General features: G+C 43.3%; 2 protein-coding genes across 7 annotated transcripts in view; both read right to left on the reverse strand.

The window, feature by feature from the left end:
• epb41l5 (erythrocyte membrane protein band 4.1 like 5) overlaps positions 1–7001 on the reverse strand; it is a 40976-nt gene extending 33975 nt beyond the window's left edge. For all 6 annotated transcript variants that reach the window (XM_060040931.1, XM_060040930.1, XM_060040929.1 and 3 more), the window contains exons 1-2: positions 6824–7001; positions 2347–2578 (exon numbers count right to left, since the gene is read on the reverse strand). In XM_060040931.1, coding sequence (XP_059896914.1) covers positions 2347–2526 — 180 coding nt within the window. In that variant the 5' untranslated portion in view covers positions 2527–2578; positions 6824–7001. The remainder of the gene's footprint in view (positions 1–2346; positions 2579–6823) is intronic.
• Positions 7002–8097: 1096 nt separating this feature from the next.
• LOC132449031 (tyrosine-protein phosphatase non-receptor type 4-like) overlaps positions 8098–16019 on the reverse strand; it is a 34339-nt gene continuing 26417 nt past the window's right edge. The window contains 5 exon segments of the mRNA XM_060040614.1: positions 8098–11821; positions 12218–12353; positions 12639–12787; positions 14920–15048; positions 15521–15667. Of these exon segments, the coding sequence (XP_059896597.1) occupies positions 11375–11821; positions 12218–12353; positions 12639–12787; positions 14920–15048; positions 15521–15667 (1008 nt within the window). The 3' untranslated portion in view covers positions 8098–11374.

Here is a 16019-nt window from a genome sequence, read left to right on the forward strand (position 1 = left end):
AAGTGACCGAGCGGTGCGTCATGTGACTGTGTGTTTTCCCCAGAGTGGATCAGGGAATTACAGGTGGTCAGCAACACACACACTCCCACACAGGCAGCTTAAGAGTGCGGCTCCACTGACACAGGCACAAAATAGTCACTCCACAGTGTCCACACATACACTTATATAACCCAGGTGTGTGCTTGCGTGGGCATACGTGTGTGTGTGTGTGTGTGTGTATGTATGCGTAGGGGGAGGAGCCTGTCTCAGCTGGTCAACACATTAACCCATTTAAGCCGGGAAAGCATTGCCGCTGTTCTACCTTTAAAGCCGGGGGCGCTGTTGCGTCATTCTACCTTTAAGGACGGGAAAGCGTTTGCGTCGTTTTTCTGTAAAAGGGGGGTTTTTGCCCAAAGTGTCGGCCTCTGGGTCAATGAAATGCATCAGAATAGACACATATAGGTGTCAACTTGTTCCTCGTGAGTTTAGTTCAGAAATTTCTTCAAGCAAGTATGGCGGAATTTGAGACTGAAGACTTTTCTGACGGTAGCGATTTCGAGTTTCTCGGCTTCGAAGATGTTGATGAGGCCGAGTCCTTTGATGACGAATACGAACCGATTGACCGGGAATTATGGTTAAGGCACATGTTCGTGAATGACGACGAGGAAGAAGAAGTATGGAATGGGGCTATGGGAATGGGGCTGCTTGTGTTGCCGGTGCGAAGAGATTACTGGCGACAGAGTAAGAATCTCTTTCGGACGCAATTCGCCAGAAATATGTCCCGGGACAGATTTGCGGCCATCTGGAGGCAAGGACAATAGTAATACTTATTGATTGGGATGATGCTGTAATAAGTAATTACTACAGTTTATATGTAAGAGATGTATTACTGTCCCGGAGATGCGTAAAGCACCCGGGTGCGTAAAACCAGATAAGCTTCTCTGGAATGTCAGTTATACTTATCAATAGTAATACTTATTGATTGTGATGATGCTGTAATAAGAAATGACGACAGTTTATATGTAAGAGATGTATTACTGTCCCGGAGATGCGTAAAGCACCCGTAAAACCAGATAAGCTTCTCTGGAATGTCACCACCAGTGGCGTAACAAGGCAACGACGGGCCCGTATGCAGGATGTTCAAGGCTCTTCCAAAGAATAGAGCTTCTTTGGATTTCACACCTAACTGCGATCTCCAGAACAATAAGGCCAAGGCTACTATACATTCCCAAATTATAGCCTGTATCTTTTAATTACGCTACTTCTTAGGATGGAATGCAATTGTATTTGTATTATGCATAATACTTTTATTCAGTAGTCATCACATACAAGTGCATGTAATTTAAAACGCAGACTGTTTACAGTTTTAGTCCCAGTCTGTTCCCCTTCCCATGTTTGTTATTATATACTTTATTACTTTCTTATATACTTATTTCACTTTATTATACTTTATTTTTTTTACAGTTTTGTGCTGTTCCTGCACTTTTACATATTTTTTTACTTTTTTATTTACTTTTCTACCTGTATGTAAATATTGTAAATATTTGTAAATAAAAACTCAAATTTCCCATGAAAGCCACAGGTGTCAGCTCTCAAATACTTTTTGAATTGTGTTCCTATCTGTTACAGGGGCTGAGAAATCAGTAATTTAGTAGGCGTTGACACAATTGCTGAATTTCTAGAAAAACTTCAGGTTTTGGGGGCTTTTCTGAAATCGCCTATAGGTTTTACAGGCATTTTTTCCAGGCGCTTTAGGCCTAAATGGGTTAAGATAACACAACAAATGTATATTTTAGAATTTTGTTTGAAACAATTGTGTGTCCTCATTTAAAGAAAGGGAGGCAACACAGATTGGTCCGTGAAATGAAAATTCAAGGGGCAAATGTTATTTTACTTTCTGAAATAATGGTATTACATTATGGGATTGTGCAATACATATCGATATACCTGTACTGTATACTCACAGTTGAGACCATATTACAGTTTTCTATCCATTCTATTGATGCAAATTCGTCTTTTGTGTTTATGTGCATCTTTATGTTTGTATATTACTGACTTAGTATATCAGCCTCCTTTCACCTCATTCAAACTAGCAATCATGTGGTGGATTGCAGCTTTTGCTCACGTGACCTCATGGGTTTAACCCCATCAACACCACAGCAGTTAATTCCTATGTGTCCTAATGAGACCTTTGAAACCTTTTGAATCATTTTTTACAAACAAATAAATGTATCCACTCAGCTCTATAGCTTTAAGTCAGCCATCTCCCAGAACCCCAAATGCATATGAGGCGTGCCCAGGTGGGACCCAGGGCCACAGGTTGGGAACCCCCTGCTCTAACCCCGCAGGTGTGCGTGTGCTCCTTACTGGTAGGTCCACACTGACGTCCGTCCCGTCCAGCAGGGACACACGGCAGGTGATGATTGACTTTGCTTCCCCGGCGGCTGGTATGTGTGTGATGGCGTGCTGGGCCTCACGCAGGCGCGTCTTCTCTGCATGCTTCCGGATAGAGCGCCGGCCCAGCGTCCGGCGCAGGAAACTCAGCATGGTGACGAAGAGGAAGAGGAGGAGGAGCAGAAGAAGGAGGGCCTACCAGTACCTGGGAGGGACAAAGGAAGGCTCTGTGATGTAACCCTTTAACAAGAGGCTGACAGACTGTAAAATTATAGGGGGTTTTGTCAGTGGGTAACCCGACTGGTAGAGGAGCGCACGGTTTAAATAAAGCATGGGTCAAAACATCCACCAAATAGCATTAACATATTGAGTCCCATTAACATATTGAGACCGTCGCTATGACTTTGCTTGTGCTAATAAGCAAGAAAACTTTCTTAATTATATAAGTGTGCATTTAGAGGTCGACAAAGTGTGTATCCTTAGCCTTTTGTTTTCCCTGGTTGTATAGGTTGCCAGCAGGTCTTTCGGTAGTGCAACAGATCCCAATTATGTCAAAATCTAAGCACTTGAATAGCATAACCTTTTATCACAAATTACGACCAGTGTCGCCTGATACTGGTCCAACTCGTTGTTCGGAACCAATCAACATAAAGACTGTCTGCCAGAATTACCAGTCTGTTGGTTAACGAGCACAGCCGATTTAACAGATGATAAGCAGCATTTAGTAGCATATTAGATATTCATATTAAGAAATCTAAGCACTCCGTGTCTACAATTTAGACTTAAAAAATGCTAGAGAAACATTTTTCTCCAATATCATTAAAACCAACACTAATAATGCAAAAACCCTATTTGCAACTGTTGACAGACTGACCAACCCCCAAACACAAATTCCATCTGATCTCCATTCCACGCAGAAATGCAATGAGTTTGCAGCTTTTTATACTGATAAAATTTAAGGCATCAGACAAGCCATCAATATCTACACTTCAAACAAAAATGTTGACTACCACCCTGTTCAGGCAAAAGTAACGTGGCAAGGATGGCATGCTTTAATGTTATAGACTCTCAAAATCTTGTGGAAACTGTGACACAACTAAAGCCATCCAACTGTTGCCTTGATACTTTACATACCAACCTCTTTAAGAATGTTTTCGACTGCCTAGCAGTAGTCATATTGCAGATAGTTAACAACTCTCTCCAGTCAGGCAATTTCCCAAAAGCTTTGAAAACTGCAGTTATTAAACCCCTTTTAAAAAAGCGGAGCCTAGATGCCTCTATTATTAACAACTACAGACCAATATCAAATCTACCCTTCATAAGTAAAATCATTGAGAAAGTTGTCCTCCAGCAACTTAATCACTTCCTGGCATCAACTGGTTGCTATGACACCTTCCAATCAGGATTTCGACCCCTGCACAGCACTGAGACCGCCCTTATTAAAGTTGTAAACGACATCAGTCTTAACGACATCCGTCTTAAAGGGGTAGTTCGGAATTTTGGACATAGGGCCTGATTCCCAAGTGAGCATTGGTATTCTATATCACTGGAGACAGTTTTCAACACATTTCATACAGTCCTTCTAGTTGCAGAGTTCGCTCGTGCTAGGCTAGCGCAAGTCAACGGGCAATGCTAGCCTGCTATTAAAAACAGTCTTACCCACTCCACAGTACACCCGAGGTAAATCAATTATAACGCCAGACTATAGATTTAAATGTCTGTGTTGATAGAATAATGTTAGAAATAAAACTAACCTTGCATCGCATGAATCATCGAGGGACTACTTTCTCAGCAGAGGCGGAATTTTACTATGCGCTGGTTAGGTTTGTAACCGAATCACGACAGAAGAACATAAACAGAGAAGCGTGGGACAGAAGCGCAATTGAACGACTAGGCAACATGATGGGTCAGTGTGCTTTTAGAAATTGTAGAAATAAACGGTACAGATGGGTACCACAAAGTTTCCACCAATTTCCAGTGCGAGATCCAGAAAGGACTCAACTGTGGCTTGTTGCTGCTGGCTTGGACATCAAAACACCGGCTCGTACATGTACGGTTCGTTGGATACAACAAATTCCTCATAATCGTCTTCAAAAGCAGATGCATCGCTAACTCCTCCAAACGTGGGCATATCTTGTTAATTGAATACGCTTATAGAATTCCTTCGTTCACTGTACTCTGCGTTTGTAGCAATGACAGCGGCAGGTAACCTAGGTATCAGTCCGCCGCTGCCGTAGCCTACGTACAGGAATATAAACACTGCTGCTGAGACCCCGCAATTCCCTCAAAATGCAATGCAATGCAAGGTTGATTTTATTTCTAACATTATTCTATAAACAGACATTTAGATTTATAGTCTGTCGTTATAATTGATTTACCTCGGGTGTACTGTGGAGTGGGTAAGACTGTTTTTAATAGCAGGCTAGCAATGCCCGTTGACTTGCGCTAGCCTAGCACGAGCGAACTCTGCAACTAGAAGGACTGTATGAAATGTGTTGAAAACTGTCTCCAGTGATATAGAATACCAATGCTCACTTGGGAATCAGGCCCTATGTCCAAAATTCCGAACTACCCCTTTAACACACTGACCTCAGTGCTGCATTCGACACTGTAGTGTAGACCATACATTACTTCTGGACAGGTTAGAAAACTGGCTGGGGCATTCAGGCACTGGTTCAGGTCCTACCTACAAAATAGGAACTACTTTGTTTCCATTGGCGACTTTGTATCAGAATCAACCAACGTGACATGTGGAGTCCCACAAGGTTCGATCTTAGGACTCTCTTTATTCAACATTTACATGCTCCCACTTGGGCAAATCATGCAAAATAACAATATTGACCATCATTGCTATGCTGATGACACGCAAATCTATGTATCTCTATCACCAAATGACTAACGGCCCATAGATCTGCTGTGCCAGTGCATTGAGCAAGTTAAAGAATGGATGTGCCGAAATTTCCTTCAACTAAATGAGGACAAAACAGAGATAATTGTATTTGGTTCTAAAACGGAAAGGCTTAAAGTAACCCAACACCTTCACTCTCTGTCCCTGAAAACCTCAATCAAAGCCAGAAATCTAGGGGTTATCATGGATTCAGATTTACATTGACAGTCACATCAAATCAGTTACAAAATCGGCATATTATCATCTTAAAAATGTAGCAAGACTTAGCGGGCTCTTGTCCACCGAAGACATACAAAAACTTGTACATGCCTTTATCACTAGTGCTTGATTACTGCAATGGTCTCCTTACAGGTCTCCAAAAACAAACTCTGAGGAAGCTTCAGCTTGTTCAAAATGCTGCTGCTAGAGTTCTAACAAAGACCAACATTTTGTAACATATTACACCAATTCTGAAGTCGTTACATTGGCTTCCTGTAGGTCAGAGAATTGATTTTAAAATCATGTTGCTAACCTATAAATCCCTACATGGTTTAGGCCCAAAATATTTAACTGATATGCTTCCACCACATAAGCCTTCTAGACCACTAAGATCCTCTGAGACCAGTCTGTTAATTATCCCCAGAGTAAACTCGAAACATGGGAAAGCAGGATTTAGTTACTATGCAACAAATAGCGGGAATAAACTCCCAGAGGATTTAAGACTTGCCCCAACTCTGAGCACCTTTAAAACAAGACTGAAGACATTTATGTTTGCTTTAGCTTTCTGCTAAATCTTAAATACATTGCACTTTCTAGAAAGCTTTTTTAACTTTGCCTTTATTTTTTATTTTAAAAATAAAATGCCTTTTTAACTTTCTATTTTACCCATTTCTTTGCATATGTTTTCTTTTACTTATCTATTATTTTATTTTATTGTATGACAATGTTTATATGTGAAGCACTTTGAGTCTGCCTCCTGTATGAAAAGTGCTATATAAATAAGGTTGCCTTGCCTTGCCTTAAAGGCCTTATGGACATGAAGGTCGTTTCTGAGACCAATATAAACTAATAATAAGGTCACTGTTCTCATATTTGCATCACTAAAAGTTAAATATTCAATTCGATTCAAAAGGAGCCCAAATGGGATGGAAAATAAACATTTACCTTGCCAGACCAGTCTTAAAATTAATAACAGGAGAAATTATAATTAAAGAGTCAAATGCAAACATTTTAAACATGTAGCCAAAATCCATCCCATTTCCCTGTGTGGTGAGCACTACGAGGAGACGGCCCCCAGAGGCTCAGCGGTGTGCAACAGGTCGAGTTGATCTGCAAAGCGCCGCTTTAGTTTCATTGAGAAACACGCAGCATATAATACTACGAAACACATTTGTTTGACACATTAGAGATGTTAGAAATTATATTATTAATGTATCCCTAATATATACAAGCGCACACACACAAGCATCCACAACTGCAGGATGAAACAAACGGACACTTGCTCCGCCATCAGACACTTGTAGATTCCTCCAAATCCCTAAAATAAATAATAGGCCTACTTACAAAACTTAAAAGAGACTCCGGGGGGCTTCACAGTGAGGACCCGTCCTCTTGCATCGTCCGAGGATCAATCATCGACCTTTACAATCCCATATTGAGGAGTAAGTTGTTTTTATCCCCTCGCCGCCGCCGCTGCTCCTCTCTGGATATTTCTCTGTGCAGGTCCCAACAACAGTGGGAGGAGCCTAGGGTCCCCCTCCGGATCTGACGTCAGGGTCCCAACACAACAGTGGGAGGGGCCGAGATATCCTTCCGGATGTGACGTCACTTTAACTTGACGAAAACGTGACGAAACGTTAGCAATTTTTGTATTAAATGAAATTATTATAACCAAATAATTTGTATAATATTTGAAAAACTTTTCAGGCATATCAATTCTTATTCACATTTTTGGTTATCTACATTTATATTTTATTATTGGATGTCTACACACATTTCTACACACATTTCATTAAATTAAGTTGTAATAATTGTATATGAAAATGTTTTCTGATGGAATTTGCAGTAAGATGTTGAGTTAACTAATTCAATTAATTAATGACGCTTAGCAAATTCTTAACTTATGTTGAACAAGTAAAAAGTTTGTTTTCCAATATAAATTTCAGAAAAATTGAAGGTAAACCTTAATGGCTGACATGTTCATTCAACAGTAGTGCCCCCCTCTGGTGAAACCTGATGTCCATGGAGGTGTCGTTACCAGTGCATTCCAGTTCATTTAGTCTTTGCAGTCATGGATAAATCACACCCATCGAGATGTAGAAATATAATTACAGTATGAAGTATTTAAAGTTGTTTCTGGAATATCACTGCAGGATATGCATATGAAGACGCTTCCAGAATTCTTGGGCTCCAACATGACCTTCAGACCTTTTCCTCCCCACTCCCACTTTTTAACTGCAATTCATATTTAACTCCCAGGACTTTTGCCTACAGGAGTTTGTTCCTCAGACTCAATTAACTAAACTCTCTGCATAACCTCACTTTCACAATGTGGACAAGCAAGGTGAACTGAACCCAGGTCTCAGTGCTTGGACAGACACACGCTAATTGGTGACAAGCTTGCTTATAGAGACCCAGGAAACCTAGGAGACATCCAAATTTCTAGGAAACATTGGCAAGTACCATACAGTAGTCTGGTGTCATCTTGTATTTGTTGTAATAGATTGAGTCAGGCCATCGTCTCAGTACACCATATTGTGTCACGTTATAATGATCCACAAAGTAAAGTTAATGTAAACAAAAATAAACCAGTCTAAAACGGAAGAAAAAAACAACAGTTTCAACTCACAAATGATTTTCCCTTTTATTTTAAATATTTTTCATATACAACATTGTATTTACAAGGTCTAGTATTATTTACACAAAATAAACAAGTGGCACGGTGAAGTTAGGAGTTCTCTATTTGTTTCTTGTTCCCTACAGGTGTCATTTTATTTTTTTTAAAACAAAAACAAAAAAATAAAACGATAAATAAAAAAAGACAACTGATCGAAGAGGACCCTTTTTCGGTCTCAGACTTATTTTTCAGTAGCACTACCGTTTTCTGCAAAGTGCCGTCCTTTCTCTAGTTAGCTAGAATGCGTCTCATTTATTTTTTTCTTATTCGTTACAAAAATACCATTCAGCTAACCCCTCTCGCCCTCCCCTTTAGGCGACCGCTAACCAGTACCCTCTATGTTGGGAAACACAACACTTGGAACATTATGAGAACGCTCATTGCTGGACATTTGTGAACATGAAATCTTAAGATACGCCCCCAACTCAGATTTTCACATAAAGGGAAAAAAACAACAAAAACTTTTCAATGTTGCTGTATACTTCCTGTCTCGAGTCATGATTCCTGTCATTCCTCTTGGGAAAAAGGTTGAATGTCTTGTGATTATTTTTAACATCATCACCTCTGGATAACAGGATGGCAGTCTCAAAGTTTAGTTTTTTTAAGTTTCACCCAGTTATAAAAACCTGTTCTTCTGGCTTAAACTGCAAATTAAAAAGCACAACCAAAAAAATACCACAATTAAAATAATCCTTGAAGATTGACTTGATTTAACCTTTTTGATGATTCATTTGTCGGAGCAATTCAAGCTTAAAATACTCTTGTTCAATTGTAAAAAACAAAAACAAACACCACAAATCAATCAACCAATCAAGCATTCAAAAAGAAAAAAATAGCCCCTGTAGGCCCTCATGTTTACAATGAGATGTGTTGTCTTATGCGTTTACTGTTGCCTTCCAACTCTGCAGACTGAAGCAGAGCGTTGGATCTGTGTAACTGGATCCAACATGGAGGCCTTGGGAAGAACTCATGTGAAGGTGAGGCAGATGGGTTTGTGTCTGAGTGGCCTTTAGAGATGATTGGCTGTATAGGGGGGCTGACACACAGGGAGGGAGGGAGGGAGGGGGGTCTCTCTCTCTCTCTCTCTCACTGACGTCAGGAAGAGTTTGAGGGTGCTCATGTGTGACTAGCGAGAACCCTACAGTGCGGGCGCGGGTAGGATCGGTCGGTTGACCCCATGCAGCTTTTCCATCAGCTCAGGTATAGCTCGAACCGCCGGGCTATGTGGCGGGAGGGGGGTCCTATGGGGCCGGGGTCCTATGGGATAGGAACCAGCGCACACGGGTGGCGGATTCCCACGTTTCTCAAAGAAAACGCTAATGGAAAATCAGTATCACACTGGAGATAAGACGCATGGAAATAAGACACGTCACTGAACACCAGCAATGATGATGACGATGATGAGGGGAGACACAGGGCAGCCGAGGAGCACATACAACAGCCACACAAAGACACGCACGCAGTAGGCTTATCCAGGAGGATGTAAGCACGCACTAAAGTCAATAATGAGAAGAGTACCCGAAGCTCAGTCAGTATTTAAAATTAAATAATTCAAATATTTGAATCAAGGGACGGCAGCGTTTTAAACTGCCAGTCGCTCTCACAAAACACACCCTCATCAGTCGATCTCCCCCGATTACATTATCTTTGATGGATAAAATACATGTAATTGAAAAATATGAATTAAAATCATGATGAGTTATTAACGTACCGCTTTAATGGTCAGACTGGGTAAACGCTGCTGCTGGTTCGGACGCACTCGGGACTGGTTGGGGAACTGGGGAATGCCAGGAGATAGCTTAAGGAGTTTTTAAAACACGCTTATATAATTTATTGCCCTGATACTGGTTTTGAAGCATCCCGTTTCAGCATATTAATTTACTCTCTGGGACACAGAGATTGCTGGGGTAAACTAAGGACAACAACCGAATTTTAAACCCCACCCTCTTGGCGTTGTTGGTGTATAGAAGATATACTGGTTGTTGAAGTTGGGAACTTTCTCTGTAATGACATTGCTACCGCGGTCGCCCCTGACTACAGGCGCTGCCCGGACAGACGGGTGTCCTGGACAGACGGATGACCTGAAGCTTAGAAACCGGTTTTATTCAGATAAACGTGTGTATTTGTGTGTATTTTTATACATACGTACGCGTGTGTGTATTTGTGTGCATGTGTTTGTATCCATACGTGTGTGTGTTTGTGGCTATGAGTGTGTGTGTGTGTGTGTGTGTGGCTATGAGTGAGTGTTTGTATGTGTGATGTGTGTATGTGCCTTTCCGTCTGTATGTGCATGTGTTTTATTTGTGTGCGTGTGTGTGCTCTCACACAAAGCGTACAAGGCGGGGGAGGGGTAGGGGGGGAACAAGATGAGACCCTAAGTGCTTCTCTCCGTCTCGCTGACCATCCGGGGGGGTTGGCGGAGAAAGCAGAGCAAAGCATCAAATCAAGGACAATAAATTAAAAACCACTGTCTTTTCTTTTTCTTTTAGTTACGAAGGATTAAAAAGGAAATTAAGAGTTGGGGAGTTAAGGAATCACACTACGATTTTTAACAGCTATGATTTCACCAGGGGAGCTAGACTCGCACTAACAAAAACGGACAACTTGTTGTGTTTGGGGAACAAGCTCGGACACCAACATAAAACACAATAAATACTCTTTAAAAAAAAAAAAAAAGAAGCAAAACACAGTTCATTCTCTATCAGCCAGAAGGACGAGGAGTAAAATGTAAAATAAGAAACGAAAAAGAAGACACCTTCTGACCGAGAGGAGGGAAGAGGCCGGTACAAAAGAAAGGAAAGTAGAATAAAACAACCTCTATCTAAAGTGTTGGCGCCCCTCCCCCTTGATACGTATGGCACTACAGCGACACCCCACTACAGTTTATCGTCTCCTCTCTCTCTCAATGTTTTCCTCTCTTTCTTTTTTTAATTGTTTAGTTTACCCAGAACACACAGCGTCCCTAATGGTACCTATTCAACACGGCTGGGATTCTACTGCTCCACCAGATCTGGTTCGCGTTTCTTCTCCTCCTTTGCTCTGGTCGCTTGCTCATTTTTTATCAGTCGTTTCCGTTTTCTCTCTTTTTTTGTTATTTTTCTCTAAATCGGCGTAAAGTGCAACAGTGCTTTTTGTTCAATCCTCCGGCCACTTCCTCGTGCAACCCTCCCTCCCCCCAAGCCTCTTTTCCCACTCCCCCTCTGCCAAAGGTCAAAGGGTCATGGGTCGACGGGGTCAGGTTCAGATTGGGGTTGGGGTTCAGGGTTCAAGCTGGCCTCGCTGGTCACACTCGTCGCGCTGGCAACGCTGGGCTCCTCAAGCTCCTCTTCCTCCTCTTCCTCCTCCTCCACCACCCGTCCCACGTCCAAAACCTCCACATCGTCGTCATCATCATCCTCATCGTCATCATCATCCTCATCATCATCATCATCCTCGTCGTCGTCCTCCTCGTCGTCCTCGTCCTGGTCCAGACCCCCGTCCATGTCCATCTCCTCGTCCTCCTCCAGCCCAGCCTCCCCTCCGTCGTTCCCCGCCTCCAGCTCCTGGCCGCCCCGCTCCTCCTCCGCTTCCCTCTCCCTCGGCTGGAAGAGCCCCGCCTTGACGGGGGAGACCAGCCCCTCCTCGAACACCTTCAGGATGGCCTCGCACACGAAACGATACTGGCTCTATCGAGAGAGAGAGAGAGAGAGAGAGAGAGAGAGAGAGAGAGAGAGAGAGAGAGACAGAGAGACAGAGAGACAGAGACAGAGACAGAGAGACAGAGAGACAGAGACAGAGAGCGAGTGAGAGAGCGAGAGAGCGAGAGAGCGAGAGAGCGAGAGCGCGAGAGAGCGAGAGAGCGAGGTGAAAAGGAAGAACATAGAGATATAGTAGGTGAGTCGAGATAGAGCGATGGAAAATGAAATAAAAAGCATTTAGAAACACAGTTTGAACATGTTGTTGTCCAAAGAACTGCAGGAAACGGCAGGGGGCTGTATATGTATATGTGTATAATTGAAAGAATGAATGAGGGAATGAGTATGTGTGCGTCCGTGTGCATGCCCACATGCGTGCATACGTACTGGGGTCTGGATCATCATGGCCCGCTGGTCCCTCATGGTCCTCACGATGTCCAGCGGGTGGACCGGCTGACCGTACTCCATCAGACACAACGCTGTCTCCATGGTTACCAGCACCCCCGTGCGACCTATCCCAGCACTGAGAGGGAGGAAGGGGAGAGAGACAGAGGGAGAGATCAAGATGTAAAGAGAGAGAAGGAGATGAGAGAGAGGGAGAAATAAGGCAAATAGGGGAGACGTTTTAAATAGTTCCACAACAGGTGGCATCAATTATTTCTTAATCATCCCCAAATGACAACACTGTCGGGATCTCCATGAAAACAATCTCGTAACATAATAATTAAAGATATATCTATGTTTGATGAAGTAAGACGACAAATTCCAGCTTTGTAAATGCAACAACAGCGAGCGCACACACACACACCTGCAGTGGACCACCATGGGCTGGTCCCGTCCGGCCCGCTTGCTGCGGACCAGCGCCACAAAGTCCAGGAAGTCCGTGGAGTCATCGGGAACGCCGTGGTCGGGCCACGCCACGTACTGGATCTGGGTGAGCTCCCTCTCCTGCTCACTCTGATACCACACACAAAAGGGGTACACGTACACACACACACACACACACACAACCACAACAGGGGAACACACAAACCCAGAGATACACACATACAAACACCCACAAAAACACACACACACACACACACACACACTGCATTAGGCAAGACTCAAAATCTTCTTCCTATTAAACATTTCCCTACTGGCGTCACCATGGAAACACATCTATCTCCACAGCAACGGACACAGGCGGAGGGTGATCGTAATTGGCTCCCTCTGGAGACGTGTGTTTTAAAGGTCACATGGGACGGAGAACACACACATGAACCTCTGGGCCTTTAGCCATGTCGCATCTCATTAGGTATAACACTCACTTAACTCTCTTATTATTATGACTACAGTTTTCCTCCACAAACCTCTAGTTATAATTAACAGTTAACAATTGTTCAATAGAAAGTGTAGTATACTATGCATGCAAATCAATTATTAAATAGCTTTTACTGTTATTCAGGGCTGAAAAATGCAAGGCAACGACTGTTGGTTGGTTGAAAATAAAAATCATCATTGAGATTAAACAACTCTTCCAGTGTCCTGGCCAAGACAGGCAGCAGTAGACTACAGTCACACATAGCATAGACCAGGGGTCACCAACACAGTGCCCGCGGGCACCAGGGCGCCCGCAAGGACTATATGAGGGGCCCGCAGGCCTGTTCTGAAATAGCACAGCTCATTCTTGAACAACTCTTTCCCACCTTTCTTAAGTCAGTCGATAATTATTGGGAGAAATCATTACCATGATCAGTGTCTTCACATAGATGAGTATCATTAATCAATATTAATAATATATAACTAAAGGCAAACTGAGCAAATTTGTTATTTCAGAAGAGTGTATCAAACTGGGTGCCCTTCGTATGACTCAGTACCCATGAAGTAGCTCTCAGGTTCAAAAAGGTTGGTGACCCCTGGCATAGACACAAAACATAAGAAACTAAAACAGTCTGCAGGGGGGAAGGGGGATAAAAATATCGCAAGATATTTCGGGAGGCTCAAGGAGAAGAGTAATATTAAGTTTGAGCAACAAAGTGTAAAGACATCTCGGGAAGCTCAAGGAGGAGGGTAATATTACATTTGAGCAACAAAAACAGACTTCTGGTGGACTCTATTGAAATAATTCAGCATACCGTGTTATTTTCGTTGTGTTATAGGGACACTGTCTCTTTAAGATCATGTCACTTGTCGGCGCGATGTTTGAAATTAAAGTTTTTTATCTGACCACATAGATGAAGTAACACGACAAATTCCCTCACTTAACTCTTTTATTATTATGATTATACATGTAGCATCTCATTAAGTATAACACTCACTTAATTCTCTTATTATGATTATAAGTGTAGTATCTCATTAAGTACAGCATATTACATATTACATCCGTAACTAATTATTTCGATTACACCTGTCGCATCCAATTAAGTATAAGCCACCCTTTACTCTCTTAATAAACACAAATAGCTTCATGAAGATAGAGTGAGTCAGACAGGAAGAAATGGGAGAGAGAGGGGAGGACAATGCAAATGACCACAGGCAGGAATCGAACCCGGCTCTTGGCAGTAAGGAGTGACCCTTAATGGTACGCGCTCTACCTGGTGGGCCCCCTTAGCAGACTCTCTCTCTCTCTCTCTCTCTCTCTCTCGTGTCATGGAAACAGGAGCCTGGTGCTTGTCCTGCATGCGGAATCAGGGAGCCAGGAAAAGAACAGCCCACACCGGTTGCTGTGGCAACGCACCTCCTCGGGGCCGGAACAGCTCATCCCTACCCCCCCTCCTGTCCCGCGACTCCCTCGCTCCGCTCTCATCTCATAGAATTTTCTTCACTGATCCTTCTCTTCTATCCTTTTCTCTACTTCCTGTTCCATCACACGTGTCACTTCCTTCGCGCGTCGCCTGTCACAGTGCATTATGTCACGTGCATGGAGAGCACTGTTTGTGTGTGTGTGTGTGTTTGTTTGTGTACACACAGGCTTGACATTTCTGTGTGAATTTTTTGCTTTGTATCTGTATGTGTGGCTTACCTGAGAGTGTGTGTGTGTTACCTGAGAGTGTGTGCGTGTTACCTGAGAGAGTGTGTGTGTGTGTGTGTGTGTCTGTGTGTGCTACCTGAGTGTGTGTGAGGGTCATCTCTCGGACCAGGAAAGCAGCGTTGCCCTCCTCTGTGTGGCACGTGACCGAGAAGCCCCCGTAGGTGGCGCTGTTCCCCGGGTTGGGCCAGTACTGGTGGCATTTCACCTGCATGACAGATGGAACCACAGATAATACATCAAATAAATACACTATCTCTCAAGAAGATACTTTTTTCTAATCTATTATAATGTAATAATTAGAAATGAGTCATTTCTGTACACACTCGGGACAAATGCATTTGTAGGGAGCCCGGTTTTTATTTAATTTAGATACAATTAATTCACTGGTGGCAGTTCACTCAAAGGGCAACACTATTAAAAATCATGCTGCCACTTAAAAAAAACCATTTGTAATGTGAAAGTTAATCAATTGCTCCAGAGTGGCCGTGAATTCAGAAAGATGTCCTTAATGAAAAGGGAAATGGTTCGGGGGCCTCTTTCTCATCCAGGACGTCTACAAGTTAGGCGGCGGACATTGTGGGAACCAAGGCCCCTTCGGCTGGGCTTCCCGACACCATGGCCACACCCATACCGACCCCCTCCCTCTCCCACAACCAGCCCTGCTGCCTGCTGCGTACCCGGCCTCGCTCCACCTGGGTGGTCAGCATGACCACCATGGAGGAGCCCTGCTCCCAGCTCATCTGCCAGAAGTCAGGGCAGGTGTTGGGCAGCGGGCCCTGGCACGCAATGTAGCGGTTGATCAGGCTGGAGGCGGGGATCTCCATCTGTAGACAGAGATATGGGGTTAGACATGGGGGGGGGGGGGGGGGGGGGGGGGGAAGAGAGAGAGAGAGAGAGAGAGAGAGAGAGAGAGAGAGAGAGAGAGAGAGAGAGAGAGAGAGAGAGAGAGAGAGAGAGAGAGAGAGAGAGAGAGAGAGAGAGAGAGAGAGAGAGAGAGAGAGAGAGAGAGAGAGAGAGAGAGAGAGAGAGAGAGAGAGAGAGAGAGAGAGAGAGAGAGAGAGAGAGAGAGATTACTTCCATATCTACTTTGCGTCCTTTATTTAGTTTGTTTTTGTGTATAAATATTATCATTGGTCATGTGTGAAGCACTTTATACTCAAGGGTTAAACGCTACTT

Source organism: Gadus macrocephalus, chromosome 20, assembly GCF_031168955.1.
Source record: "Gadus macrocephalus chromosome 20, ASM3116895v1".
Taxonomy (NCBI): domain Eukaryota; kingdom Metazoa; phylum Chordata; class Actinopteri; order Gadiformes; family Gadidae; genus Gadus; species Gadus macrocephalus.